Source organism: Dendrobates tinctorius, unplaced genomic scaffold (genome assembly GCF_039654945.1).
Source record: "Dendrobates tinctorius isolate UK_male_01 unplaced genomic scaffold, ASM3965494v1 ptg000103l, whole genome shotgun sequence".
In the NCBI taxonomy this organism is placed as follows: domain Eukaryota; kingdom Metazoa; phylum Chordata; class Amphibia; order Anura; family Dendrobatidae; genus Dendrobates; species Dendrobates tinctorius.
The window spans coordinates 22,507,066-22,522,748 of NW_027361771.1; the positions used below are offsets into that span (position 1 = coordinate 22,507,066).

Below are 15,683 nucleotides of genomic sequence, written 5' to 3' on the forward strand. Positions count from 1 at the left end.
TTTACATTGTTTGTGTACTAATGGTATTGATAATGATGATTTTGCACATTTGGAAAATCTGGTGAAATAAAAATTCTAAGAATAAAAGGTCCTTGTGTTTTGTTGTCCTACTACCTAAATAAATTTGGCTCAACTTCTCAGTGGCGTGCACCTCCGTACACCTCACTAGAAATGCTACTCCAGCCTGAGGCTCGTAGCATTTCTGGTGTAGTACACCAAGCCAGATTTTTTGTAGAATTTGATGGCATGTGGTAGCCATATCCCATCTCTCCTCCTCTCCAGCTCCATCCATTTTAGCGAAGTTGGTTCAAATTGGTGTGAAAATGACAAAATTTACACGTTTTCTAGCATTGACAATTTGAAGAATTACACAATAAGTTTCTAAATTCTAGGTTAAACAATGGGTAAAATATTTTTATGCAACAATTTTTCTTCTGTTACAGAATAACTTGCCAAGAAAAGGAAGAAAAACTAAGAAAAGCCATAAGACAAGTCCTAAAGTGTGATGTCTTCAATGCCAATCCCATAGATCCGGTTATTATTCCCCAAGTCGATTGTGTCTTGAGTTGCCTGTGTCTGGAGGGAGCGTGCAAAGATTTTGAATCATATGTAACTGCTCTTAAAAACATAACTACATTATTAAAAATGGGTGGATACTTAGTGCTCACAGGTGATCTAGGAAACTCCTATTACATGGTCGGAGAAGTGAGGTTCTCAGGCCTAACACTTAATGAAGAATTTCTCAGGGAAGCGATTACTGGTGCTGGATACATTATTGAAAAATTTCAAGTGTTTTTGAAGAAGGAAGATTCTTTGCAGGACAAAGCAGATCTCGCAGGTCATTACATTATTGCTGCTCAGAAAAAAATAAATATGTAAGCAGCGTATTTGGAGGGGCTTCCACTTAAAAGTATTTCTTAATCTGATTATTAGCACAGGTTGGAAGGAGGCTGGGTTTTTTTTCATTCTTTTCAGTCGCCTCAGTTCCAGTATGGTTATGACTCTAAGTCATTTACATTTTCCGATCTTCATCTGAAAAGTGAATTGGCACTGATCAGCAAGTAGAGAAAGTGACAACACAGGAACCACACTTATTTTTTTAGTTTTTACAGTTTACAGTTATAGAATTGAGAATTAATGACAATGTAGGTGGAAGACCTCTTCTTTGGTCAATATACCTAATCTATGATGAAAATGAAAATTACATTAGGGTTCTGGTTCTAGCATCATGACGTACACTTTGGTAAGGTGGACCTCTGGTGTCATACAAAATCAACAGCAACAGCTTGTTGGACTGCAGAGTCTTCCTGTTTCAAGTTATGAGATTGAAGATAACGCTGATCCTGACAGTTTAACCCCTTAATGCTATTTGACGTATTTTCCCATCATGTGTATGTAAAACCACGGGCGAGTGGTCGACCGGTCAGCACAATCCATACTCAATGTGTTGTCAGTTGCTTCTTCCCTGCTGTGTTCCCCATTCTTCTGTTCACTTAAAGAACAGGAGGCAGAGTCCAAAGCAACTTTAAACATAACGGATTTATTCTCTTCAGTACACAGCACATCCATAACACTTCCAGTACACTTGTCACAGTACCAGCAATGCATTATTCTTCGTCTTTCCCTTACTTCTATTTTCTACTTCACTGGAATAGGCCACAAAGTTACAACGGGATGAGGAGCCCGGTGAAAACGGCACTTCAACCTATCTCCCTGGAACCGACTTCAGCCCAGACACGGAAATAATCATCTACTAGGTCGTCCACCCCCTTTGGGTTATCCTGCCCATGTACTCGCTGGTGGCCCACTCTACTACTTCAGCACCCAAACTTCTTCAGTAACTTCATCTGTGACATCTTCACTGACTTCTTCACTACACTGCTGCAGATACCATGCACTGTGCGCTTCTCTTCTTCCTGAGTACTTCCACTTTCTATGGATGGCTGGGTTTCTCTACTTGGGAACATTGTGTGATAGCTGAGCAGCTCAGGCCCCAAGGCCACCTGAGCACACGAGGGGTCTACCCCCATCTGACTATATTCAGGAAATCTGTCTACCTTATTCCCCAGCTAACACTACTACAATTAGCCTCTAAAGTGTACTACAACTATGCAGTGTACTCAGTGCCCCCATCTAGTGGCCTTTTCCCTAACTGCACTGTCCCTAGCTTACATATAGCAATAAACACGTATATACAGCTTAAATGTAATACAAAGATACGTAAATACTACACATTCAAATATGGCAATTATGTACACATTGATAGCAACATCAACATTTAAAGGGCTAGGCCCTGACCCTTACACGTACTTGGCATTTTGTGCTCCATATACATACTGATGTATATGTCATGCTGATTGCACAGTACAGCTTCTGTAGAGCTGCGTTCTGTGTCGACAGAGTCCACTTAAGATCTTATACTCTAATTGTCAGTCTTGAGCTGGGTTTCAGTGAATACAAAATCATCCATTTTATGTCAAGAAAAAAAATTACAATCATCATCCATACTTTATGCCATCCGTATTCCATCTGTGTGTCGGTTTCCTACGTCTTGATGCAAACCATGTGTTAATTTTGTACATCTGTATGTCATCTGCTTTTACGTTAACAATTTAATAAATAATGCAAGACATATACAGTTTTCTATCCTATTTGTAATGTATCCACGAAAAATGCCTGACATACGGATGTTAACCTTTATGTGACCCGGTTTTTATGCACCTATCAACTTATTATAGCTGAGATCATCAGTCCATGTGTAAAAGATGCATGTAAACTAGTCCTTTTACTTGTATTGGCCCTTGTACTGTCTGTATCTGGTTATCGATTTATAATGTAACATAATATAAAAATTGGGTATCACAGTAATTGCATGGACCCATCCCAAAAAACGATGTCATTTATTATCCTGCACAGTGAACATCGTAAGAGAAAAATAGAGAAAATAATGTTACAATTCCTGGTGTTTGTTCATCCAGCCTCACAGAATAATGGAGCAAAAAGTGATCAAAAAGTCATATGTATCCCAAAATGAGGTGCTAATAAAAACTGCAGAAAATGAGCCCTCACACATCTTTGGCTTCAGAAAAAAAGATTATGGGTAAAACTACAATTCAGTAGGAAGAAACAAACTGTGTGAAGCAGCCCACATGGTATACAAAAATATAAAGAGAGGTCAGCTCACCAATATAGCAAAGAAAGATCAATGCAGCGAAAACTTGCAGTGCTCCAGAAAGTAGAAATAGGTAAAATTCCAGTATTCAAATCTTCATAAAATCACTCTTTGTTGTAGAAAAAAATTAAAAGGTCAGTAACCAACTGGAGTAGAAGCAAACGCGTTTCAGACGGCTGTCCTTAATCATTACATATGATGCAATAAAGATTAATTTATGAAGATCTGGATGCTGGATTTTTTCACAGTCCATACGGTAACTTATTTCAAAACTTTTTCCAGTAACCAGGGCCAGGGTTAGGAGCAGGCAGACCAGGCTGCTGCCTAGGGCCCCCGCTCCCCCAGGGGCCCCCAACTAGCGGCATATCATGCCACCACTATGGGGCCCCTGTGAGGCAGGGGGGTCCGCCAGCCCCCAGCGCCGACTCCCCCCACTGCCGCCTGCCCCCCCAGCGCCCACTGCCGCCGCATTGAACTATATCGGCAGACGCCGGTACAGTTCAAAGCAATGATGGAGGAGAGAGCGTCAGCTGACGCTCCCTCTCCCATCATTCCCCGCTCTGCCTCTGACACAGCGGGTGCGCGATGACATCATCATGCTCTCACTGTGTGCCAGGCAGGGCAGGAGACAGGAGCCGGTAGCAGTGCGGGCAAGAGGAGAAGGTGAAGATAATGTTTTTTTTAATTAATATATCATTGTGTGTGCTGGACTGTGGGGCCACTCTCGGCGGGGGGGGGCTATATACCATGTGGTGCTAGGCTATATATACCATGTGTGGCTGGGCTATATACCATGTGGTGATGGGTGCTATATACTATGTGTGGCTGGGCTATATATACCATGTGGGGCTGGGCTATATATACACCAAGTGGGGCTGGGCTATATGTACACCATGTTTGGCTGGGCTATATACCATGTGGTGCTGGGTGCTATATACCATGTGTGGCTGGGCTTTATACCATATGGTGATGGGCGCTATATACCATGTGTGGCTGGGCTATATATACCATGTGGTGCTGGGCGCTATATACCATGTGTGGCAGGGCTATATACCATGTGGTGCTGGGTGCTATATACCATGTGTGGCTGGGCTATATACCATGTGGTGATGGGCGCTATATACCATGTGTGGCAGGGCTATATACACCATGTGTGGATGGGCTATATATACCATGTAGTGCTGGGCGCTATATACCATGTGATGCTGGGCGCTATATACCATGTGGCGCTTGGCTATATATACCATGTGGCACTGGGCTATATATACCATGTGGTGCTGGGCTGTATATACCATGTGTGGCTGGGCGCTATATACCATGTGTAGCTGGGCGCTATACACCATGTGGTGCTGGGCGCTATATGCCATGTGTGGCTGGGCGCTATATACCAAGTGTGGCTGGGCTATATACCATGTGGTGCTGGGTGCTATATACCATGTGTGGCTGGGGTATATAACATGTGGTGCTGGGCTACATATACCATGGTGCTGGGCTGTATACCATGTGGGGCTGGGTTATATACTGTGTGGCTGTTATATACCATAGGGGTTACATTTTACATTATATTCTATGGGGGAGACTATGTTATATAATATGGGGGGTACATTATATTCTATGGGGAGGTGGGCTGTATTATATTCTATTTGGGGCTACATTATATTCTATGGGGGGGCTGTATTATATTTATTATGTTCTATGGGGGTGGTTGCATCATACTCTATGTGGGGGCTACTTTATACTATATGAGGAGGCTACATTTTATTCTATAGGGGGCTGCATCATATTCTATGGGGGCTACATTATATTCTATGGGGGCTGCATTATACTATATGAGTGATCCATTAGTGATTGATCTGTCCCCATCATTCTTTCTCAGGAGGTGGAAAGAGGCCGGGAAACAAGTGTTGAACGATTTCAATATTGTCGATCACACTTATTTAGCGGCCTGAACTTAGCGCATGCAACTACAATCAAAATGCTTCTGTGTGATGTGCAGTTTGTTAGCATTTGGGGCCCCATTTTAAACTTTGCCTGGGGCCCCACTTTGCCTAAAACCGGCCCTGCCAGTAACATTGGTGTGTATTATCTTACACTAATAAACATTAATACAACAGCATTTACATTGTACACATGCACGTTTATAGACCCATTTGGTAGATTTTCCAAACTGTAACCAAAATTGAACTGTATACAACTAAGGACTATGATGACTGTTTATACGAAAACATAAATCCAATGAACATGACTCCCCCTTTAGAAAATACACTGACACAAATGTAACTTCTTTTATGGAGACATGCGCCGAACATGAACTGCTCTACGGGAGCTACGTACCTGCAAACAGCCGTACATGATCGCGCGACCCACGCTAAGTGCTGCTGCAATCAGGTGCAGGTGTCAGCTTTGTGTGAGAGCTCATACCCCGCAGCAATGCCCACAATCGGTGCTAGCACCGATCACAGGCATTTAACCCCTCCAATGCCGCTGTCAGTAGTAAAAGCGACATAGAGGAGAACTCATTCCCTGCGCGTCTCTCCATGGAGACCCCCGGCCGCAAGATGGCTGCTGAGTCCTTCAGGGAAGGTGACGTGTCAGTGCCGGCTCAGAGCAGGACCTGAGACGCCTCATTCCCTGATCTGATGACCTGCAGTGCAGATGCATTGCAGAACATCAGATCGGCGATATGATGATGTACAGTAATGTACCCAATGGGGAAAATGTAAAAAAAATTAAGAAAAAAATATTCAAAAGTGTAAAAATATTTTTCTTTAAATCTCAAGAAAATATTTTTCCAATAAATACATTTATTTATGTAAATAAAAAATAAGCAATAAAAGTACACATATTTGGTATCGCCGCATCCTTGACGACTCGCTCTAGAAAACTATCCTACTAGTTAACCCCATCAGTGAACGCTGTAAAAAAAAACAGGCAGAAAACAATGCTTTAACATCATACCGGCGAACAAAAGTGTAAAAAAACGCAATCAAAAAGACGATTGTAAATAAAAATGGTACCACTGAAAACATCATCTTGTCCCGCTAAAAAACAAGCCATCATATAGCTCCATCAGCAGAAAAATGAAAAAGTTATAACTTTCAGAATAAAGGGATGCAAAAATAATTATTTTTTCTATAAAATAGTTTTTTATTGTGCAAAAGTGCCAAAATTTAAAAAAAGGTATAAATTGGGTATCACTGTAATCGTACTGACCCAAAGAATAAAACTGCCTTACCAATTTTACCACATGCGGAATGGTATACAAAAACAAAAAGCAATTCCTGAATTGCTGGTTTTTGTTCATTCTGTTTCTCAAAAATCAGAAAAGAAAGCGATCAAAAAATGTCATGTGCCCGAAAATGGTACCAGTAAAACCGTCAACTCGTCTCGCAAAAAACAAGCCATAATATGACTTTCCATAATTCTGCCGAAATATGGAAAAATTATAGCTCTCAAAATATGGTGATACAAAAACTATCTTTCGCAATAAAAAGCATCTTTTAGTTTGTGACAGCAGCCAAACATAAAAACCCAATATAAATCTGGTATCGCTGTAATTGCACCGATCCAAAGAACAAAGTCGTCTAATCACTTACACCGCACAAGGAATGGCGTAAAAAATAAACAAAACCAATTCTTCACCTACTGTTGATTTTTTCATTCTACCTCCCAAAGATCCAGTAAGGCTCGGCACACATTTATCCTGCGCTCTGCGCTGGGAGCTTACACCGGTGTTTTTATGTAAATCTCTGAAATACGTGATTCAGCCAAAACTCCCAGCGGAAGATTTCCTATAATGAGGCAGATGGAGGCACTGTGGTTGCCATAGAACCTGTGACCCGGTGTTGTCCATCTTTTTAGGATAACTACTGAATACAACTTAACAAGTGTCTTGGAAACCTCAGAGAGAAATGCAATCAGCGAAACAGTCTGTGAAACGTAGTCTATGCTTGATATTGCTGGAAACAAAAAGGTTCGTGACTAGTCCATGCACGGATAAGCATATCCAAACAAGGCGTTAGATTATCCAGGGAGGCCTGGGTAGAAGTATCAGATTAAGCAGAGTAGTCCCGAGCTTTGCAGCTAATTAAACGAATTCAGAATCTGAGCAGCTACCAGCTGTTTAGCATTTGCAGGTGAAGGTCGGTGGCACCGAGGAAGCAGCACGAGCAGGAGGTACACTGGCACAGATGAATACAGCAGGACCCCAGAGAGCAAGGAGCAGGAAATTCACACAGGTTTGCAGGAGCAGCCAGGAAGCCAGGAAACCACCAGGAACAGAGCACAGGCAGAATACTCTACCACAGACTAGAGTATGGGGTGGAGTTCTAAGGCAGGATGACAAGTGGCACATGAAACAAAAGTTGAAAAAGGGTAGGCATGCCCAAAAGGTAACCAAAAATATTCAGAGTCCTGACAATAATATAATATTGATGCCAGGTGGCATAAACCTTAGTCCATGTGAAAACCTATTTGAAAGGTGGACTTACCAAAGCCTGACTAATGCACTAGCAGGATGCAGCAGACCTCCATTGATAAAGGCTGGGGCAGCACAGGTGCAAACCACTGATGAAATCAGCCAGTAACCCAAGAGGGTCTGTCTGCCTAGTGGAAAGAATGCACACAAATAGGCTTGCATAGGACATCAGTCACACAGGTAAGTGTGGTGGAAAGTGTCTGAGCAGCCTATTAATGATGCCCATAGTATTAGCTGCTCAGCACTATATACATGCATCACACAGAAAAAAACAAGCCAACATGAAGAGGCCTAGCTGCATCCTGCAAAAAGATAAAAAGACATGGGGTATTAGTTACTATTTTGGCCAAAGCAGATTAGCTCGCAACCCAGGGTCAAGGGTCCCGAAATTTTGTGAGTCCCTAACACTAAATCTGAACAGCGCACATAAGAAAATAGGAAAAAATTCCCAAAAATGCAAAAAAACACATTTGAAAAGTGGACTCACCAAACCCTGAATAATGCACTAGCAGGATGCAGCAGACCTCCATTGATAAAGGCTGGGGCAGCACAGGTGCAAACCACTGATGAGAACAGCCAGTAACCCAAGAGGGTCTGGCCGCCTAGTGGAAAGAATGCACACAAATAGGGCTTGCATAGGACATCAGTCACACAGATAAGTGTGGTGCAAAGTGTCTGAGCAGCCTATTAATGACGCCCATAGTATTAGCAGGCAGGCTGCTCAGCACTATATACATGTATCACACAGAAAAAACCTAGAGGCCTAGCTGCATCCTGAAAAAATGATAAAAAGTGCAAAAACATAAAAAGATATGGGGTATTAGTTACTATTTTGGCCAAAGCAGATTAGCTAGCAACCCAACGTCAAGGGCACAGATTACTCACTTGTACCAGGGATTCAGTAGGGTATCAGAACGGCCAGTATTTTGTCACTCCATTGCTGGCTGTATAAATTCACTAGTAACTCAGCTCCCCTGTTGTAGCACAATAAATAGTACCATCTCACATGTCTTGCAGCAGAATTGTCAATAGGTGCTTCCCCTTTAATTAGGTTTGGTGCTTTTTTTCCAAATCCTGGAAGAGCGGTCCACACTGGAATGGCCATCTGGTACTAGATGTCTGTGCTTCATCCCTCTTAGTAAACCAGAAATGCTTCTGCATACCGGTGTCTTCAGCATACATACTCGTCACGTGCAGGGAGAGCCCCCTTAGGGGGAAGCGGTCAATCCTGGATCCTCTGCTCTACTGCCTAGACTGAGGGACCCCTTGTTCCGTGAGGTGTCAGCCTCCGGACCCTGTGTTGGCAGTCAGGAACTCCTGTGCAACTGACAGGTAAGATTTTCAGTGCTAAGAGCATATCTTCTATGCGCCTGTCCCTGACACTTCTGGTTGGTTGATGGAGGGGCCTTTAAACCTCTTGTGTGTTCCTGTCCCTATCAAGGATATGACTGACGACCTCCTGATGGTGCTGTGAGGAGGCACATCCTGGAAATATATATTTTCATTTTTTTACATTTTAAAAACTACAAAAAGGAAATTAGGCCGATGCTAAAGTTTGGGCACCCTTGGAGATTTGTGTGCTCAGACAACTTTGACCAAGTTTTCAGACCTTAATTAATCTGTTAGGGTTACTTGTTCACTATCATCGTTAGGAAAGGCCAGGTGATGCAAATTTCCCAGCTTTATAAAAACCCAGCCTCCTGTAACCTTGTGCCAAAAACAGCAGCTATGGGTTCTTCTAAGCAACTGCCTAGCACTCTGAAAATGAAAATGGTGGAGACCCACAAAGCAGGAGAAGGCTATAAGAAGATAGAAAAGCATTTTAAGATGCTCTTTCCTCAGTTTCAAAATGTAATTAATGAATGACAGTTAACAGGAACAGTGGAGGTTGAGATAAGGTCTATAAGATCAAGCAAAATTTCAGTGAGAGCTGCTCGTAGGATTGCTAGAGGCAAATCAGAATGCCAGCTTGACTGCGAAAGACATTCAGAAAGATTTAGCAGACTCTGGAGTTGTGGTACATTGTTCTACTATTTAGAGACACCTGCACAAATATGGCCTTCATGAAGGAGTCATCAGAGGAAAAGCTCTCCTGCATCCTTACCATGAAATTCTGCATCATATGTATGCAAAAGAACATATAAAACCATTCTGATGCATTTTGGAAACAAGTCCTGTGGACCAATGAGGTTAAAATAGAACTCTTTGGCCATAATGATCAAAGGTTCATATGTGTGGATAAAAAAGGGAACAGAATTTCAGGAAAAGAACATCTCCTTAACCATTCAGCATAGGGATGGATAAATCATGATTTGGGGTTGTGTTGCAGCCAATAGCATGGGGAACATTTCACGGGAAGAGGGAAGAATGCACTTAATGAAACTTCAACAAATTCTTGCTGCAAACATAACACCATTTGTTAAAAAGTTGAAATTAAAAAGAGGGCGGCTTCTACAAATGCATAGTGATCTTAAACACATGTTAAAATCCACAATAGACTACCTCAAAAGGTACAAGCTGAAGGCTTTACAATGGCCCTCACAGTCCTCTGGTCTGAACATCACTGAAAATCTATGGCTAGACCTCAAAATAGCAGTGCATGCAAGACGACCTAGGAATCTCACAGAACTGGAAGAATTTTCAAAGGAAGAATGGATGAAAATGCCTCAAACAAGAATTGAAAGACCCTTGGCTGGCTATAAACAGCGTTTACAAGCTGTGATGCTTTCAAAGTCAACAGCAATTGGATTCAGATTTATGCAAAGCCTGGCCCAGTCTATCTTAATATAATAAAAAGGAAATAATATTGACTGACTAGATCAGACCATATAGTCTTTTTTAATTGATAATAATAATTATAATTGATACTCACCTCCCGCAGCACCACTGTTCTAGTGATGTTGGTGCAGACATACCCGGCGGTTATGTAATAGTGGACAAGCCCTTTGGCAGGTGACCTTCAAAAAATAATTTGATGGCCTTTTTTCCACCCACATGGCATATTATGGATCTGATCTATGAATAGAATAATAAGGCAAAAAGTAACATGCTAAAGAGTCAGAATGTGGAAATCATCAAATATAAATGATGGAAACTAGAAGGGTATTTCTACAAATGCTGTATTTTGGTGGCCCGATTAGCCATTGTATTTAATGGGATTTTTGTTTAAAAAACCCTTCCATGTGCCTTATGCTTCTGTTTTATATTTATTCTTATGTCTGCCATTGCTTTTGGATATCCAAATGGTATTGACTGATTTGTCAACTGCTACTTTTACAAAAAAAAATTGAGCAACCACTGAATGAAGTAAAGTTTAGTTATGTTTTATGAAGTGGTTAAAGGGAATCTGTCAGCAGATTTTGGCTATGTAATCTGAAGACTGCACATATTTCAGCAATGTGTCACTTATCAAACTCTGTGCTGTTGTTTACTTACATTGAAAGTGTCAGGGTCCTGACATCGCCGGCGTACAGCCTCCGTTAAGCAGGGACTCACCCGCACCGTAGGGACCCCTGGGGACAAGAACAGCCGGAAAATAAAGATGCACAGGACCTGAGTGTAGAAGTTTAGCAAGCCGGCACAGGACCTACGGTCATGTGAACGATCATGTGACTGCAAGGGGGCGGGGCTTAGCATCCTGCTTTCAAAGAAGGTAGAAAACTCAAAGTCGGGCAAAGCGGGGGTCATGCACAGTACAGGCAAGCGAGGTACAGGAGGGATGAACAGACGGGAGGTCAGACAAAGTCAAAGGTCATACACAAGATATCAGTAAAGTACCAGAGATGAGACAAAACGGATAGTCAGGGCCAAGCAGAGATCAAAACCAAACAGACGTAGAAGGTACCAGGCAGAATCCAAAACAAAATCCAGAGAACAGACCGAGTCATACACAGAGAATCATGCAACCAGAACACAGCACTAACACACTCAGGGGTCACCACACAATGCCAAGGGCGAAAGTATAACTGACGGGGGATGGGAGCTTCCTGAGGCTATAAGAAGCCTCCCCAGAACCAAGGAGAGGCCACCATAATAGGTCCCAGGTGTGCAGGTGAGAGTCTGCACTGAGGTCAGAACATTAACCCCAGCAGTGCCGGTCACCCAGCACTGGTATCATGACAGTACCCCCCTCTCAGTGGGGGGCCTCTAGACCCCCAGGCTTGCCCGGGTATCTAGCATGGAAAGCCCGAACCAGATGATCCGCATGCATCAACCGGGCCGGCACCCAGGACCTGTCCTCCGGCCCATACCCCTTCCAATGAACTAGGTACTGTACTGACCGCCATACCAACCTAGAATCTACGATGTGACCAATCTCATATTCCACATGTCCCTCAACCGAAACCGGAGGAGCAGCGGACTCGGATTCTCCCCGGACTGCTTCAAACGGTTTCAGTAGAGATCTATGGAAGACGTTAGGGATCTTGAAAGAGGGTGGAAGGCACAGCCTGTACGCTACTGGGTTGATTTTTTCCACAATCTTGTACGGGACAATGAATTTGGGGCCCAACTTGGCTGATGGAATCTTTAACTTAATGTTTCGCGTGGAGAGCCAAACTTTCTCTCCAACCTGAAACATGGGACCAGGTGTTGATTTCCTGTCCGCGAAAAACTTATACCTGCCTTGAGACCTAGATATACGCCGCTGGACTTCTGCCCATGTATCTTTTAACCGCTGAACAGAGTCCTCAGCCCCGGGGCACCCCGTATCCAGATGAGAAAACTCACCAAAATGAGGACTGAACCCATAGTTGATCAAGAAAGGGGACATACCAGTGGATTGACTCACCCGACTATTGAATGCAAATTCAGCCAACGGCAGTATATCATACCAGTCATTCTGTCTAGCAGAAGTCAGACATCTGAGGATCTGTTCCAGAGACTGATTAGTGCGTTCCGTCTGACCATTACTCTCAGAATGGTATGCAGACGAAAAGGTCAGAGATATCCCTAATTTTTTGCAGAAAGCAAGGCAAAACTTAGCCACAAACTGCACACCGCGATCAGACACCACATTCAGGGGTACCCCATGCAAGCGGACCACATGCTGCACAAACAATCTGGATAAGGTCTCAGCAGAAGGTAATGCGGACAGGGGTACAAAATGAGCCTGCTTTGAAAATCTGTCCACCACTACCCATACCACCGTATTACCCCTGGAAGAGGGAAGATTGGTAATAAAATCCATGGACAGATGGGTCCACGGTCTTTTGGGAACTTCCAAGGGCATCAGCTCCCCCGCCGGCCGGCTATGGGAGCTTTTAGAACAAGCGCAGACCCCACAACCAGAAATGATCTTCTTTATATCAGAACCAAGAGTAGGCCACCAGAAGATCCTAGCCACCGCCAGTCACGTGGCTGATATACCAGGGTGAGCACACAACTTGGATTCGTGGAACTCTTGCAAGAGTTTAAGGCGAAGTTGCTCTGGGACAAACAACTTGCCCCCTGGCTTGGCCGCAGGAGCCAGCGACTGGGCCCCCTCAATTTCCCGTTCCAATTCAGATGAGATCCCTGCTAACACAACCCCAGGGTGCAGGATGGAGGACGGTGGCTCAGGGGCAGACACAGGGTGAAAACTACGAGATAAGGCGTCAGCCTTGACATTCTTTGACCCTGGACGAAATGTAATATTAAACTGGAAACGAGAAAAAAAAAGTGACCAACGGGCCTGTCTGGGCATTAATCTTTTAGCAGACTCAATGTATGACAAATTTTTGCGATCAGTGATCACAGTAACCGGGTGACTGGCCCCCTCCAAAAAGTGCCTTCATTCCTCAAACGCCAACTTGACCTACATCATAATTTCTTTCAGCAGCAGAGAACTTCCTGGAAAACAAAGCACATGGCCTGAGGTTGGTTAGAGTGGCAGACCCTTGGGATAACACTGCCCCCACCCCCACCTCGGAGGCATCCACCTCCACCACAAATGGTTTGGAAGGATCTGGCTGTACCAAGACAGGAGCAGAAATAAAACATTTTTTCAGCGTCGCAAAGGCCTCTTTTGCGAGTGATGACCAATTTCTCACATCCGCACCTTTGCTTGTTAGATCCGTGAGAGGTTTGACCACTTGCGAAAACCCCCGGATAAATTTGCGGTAATAATTGGCGAACCCCAAGAAGCGCTGAAGACCCTTAAGATCTCGGGGTTGCACCCAATCCGCAATGGCTTGCACCTTCTTGGGGTCCATGCGAAAACCCTCACCGGATACAATTAATCCCAAAAAAGACAATTCTTGCACACAGAATACACATTTCTCCAATTTGGCATACAGATGATTTTCTCTCAGTCTTTGGAGAACAGTTCGTACATATTCCAAATGAGAATGCTTGTCGGAGGAGTATATCAAAATATCATCTAAGTAGATAACGACAAAACGACCAATGAGATCAGAGAATACCACGTTGATGAAATTCTGAAATATGGCGGGGGCGTTGGTAAGACCAAACGGCATGACTAAATTTTCAAACAGTCCCTCGGTCGTGAGGAACGCGGTTTTCCATTCATCCCCCTCTCGGACCCTTATCAAATTATATGCCCCCCGAAGATCCAGTTTAGAAAACCACTTTGCCCCTGATAGTTGGTTACACAAATCGGGAATCAACGGAAGAGGGTATGTATTCCGTACCGTAATCTAATTAAGCTCCCGAAAATCGAGACAGGGACGTAACCCATCTTTTTTCTTTACAAAAAAGAAACCTGCCACTACAGGTGAGACTGAAGACGTATGTGTCCTTTGCGCAGACTTTCAGCAATGTACTCCTTCATAGCCAAGCGCTCAGGACCGGACAAATTAAACAGACGTGCTTTAGGTAATTTAGCCCACGGGACCAGCTCAATAGCGCAGTCAAAGGGTCTATGTGGAGGTAACGTCTCGACCTCACTTTCGGAGAATACATCTTCGAAGTCCTTTAGGCATTCCGGAATACCTTCCAGCTGGACAGATGATACAGACACAGATTTAACAGGTTCAACCAGCAGTGCGGATTTATCACATAACTTAAAATCATTAAACCCCCATTGGACAATCTCCCCCGTTTTCCAGTTAATAACTGGGTTATGACATTGTAACCAGGGCATGCCCAACAACAACCCTGCAGGTAGATTGTCCAGAACAAAACAACTTAGGTTTTCCACATGAGTAGCGCCCACTCTGAGCGAAAACAAGTCAGACATAAAGAGAATTCCCTCCTTAGGGAGGGGAGAGGAGTCAATGGCCATCACCTTGATCGGAACCTTGAGCCTAACTGTCCCTATCTTACAGTGTGTGACCAATTGGGAGTCAATGAGGTTAATCGATGATCCGCAGTCCACGAAGGCTGTAGAAGAAAAAGAACTACAGTCCACAAACAGTTCCACATGCAGTAACACTTTAGAAAACGAGGAAAAGGGTACCTGAGGGTCTGAGTAGTCTCCCCGTTGACTACCCAGACCTAGTCGTTTCCCGCCGACCGGGTTGAAGACGGGCAATCAGGACACTCCCTTTTCCAATGTCCCGTTTTACCACAGTAAAAGCATAACTGCTTGTCCATCCGGCGTTTCCTCTCCGTATCCTTCAGGGAGAGGGCGCCTACATCCGTGAGCTCGGGGGCAGTCTCTTTTCCACTGGGGAACAATGGAGTTTCCACCTGCATCACCCCTCTGGCCCGCAGCCTGCGGTCCATCCGGACGGCCTGGGTCATGGCGTCCTCGAGAGAGTTAGGTGGGGGATGTAATGCCAAGGCATCCTGCAGCCACTCGGACAAGCCTCTGCGAAAGAGTCCTTGGAGTGCGGCGTCGTTCCAAGAGACCTCTGCAGCCCAGCGGTGGAATTCAGTACAAAACCACTCAGCTGAGTGTTTCCCCTGACAAACGCTCATCACCATGTCCTCTGCCAATCGCACTTGGTCAGGCTCATCATAAATGTGCCCGAGAGCCTCAAAGAATGCATTCACAGACACTCTCTCAGGGGCAGTGAGAGGAAGAGAGAAAGCCCAAGCTTGTGGGGACCCTCTTAACAGAGACATAATGAACCCAACCTTCTGACTTTCATC

The 15,683-nt window shown here is 44.0% G+C and overlaps 1 protein-coding gene across 1 annotated transcript in view; it reads left to right on the forward strand.

Moving 5' to 3' along the window:
- Positions 1 to 2,634, forward strand: part of LOC141099996 (nicotinamide N-methyltransferase-like) — a 45,170-nt gene extending 42,536 nt beyond the window's left edge. Inside the window, exon 3 of the mRNA XM_073588154.1 lies at positions 444 to 2,634. Within this exon, the coding sequence (XP_073444255.1) occupies positions 444 to 879 (436 nt within the window). The 3' untranslated portion in view covers positions 880 to 2,634. The remainder of the gene's footprint in view (positions 1 to 443) is intronic.
- The last annotated feature ends 13,049 nt before the right edge of the window (positions 2,635 to 15,683 follow it).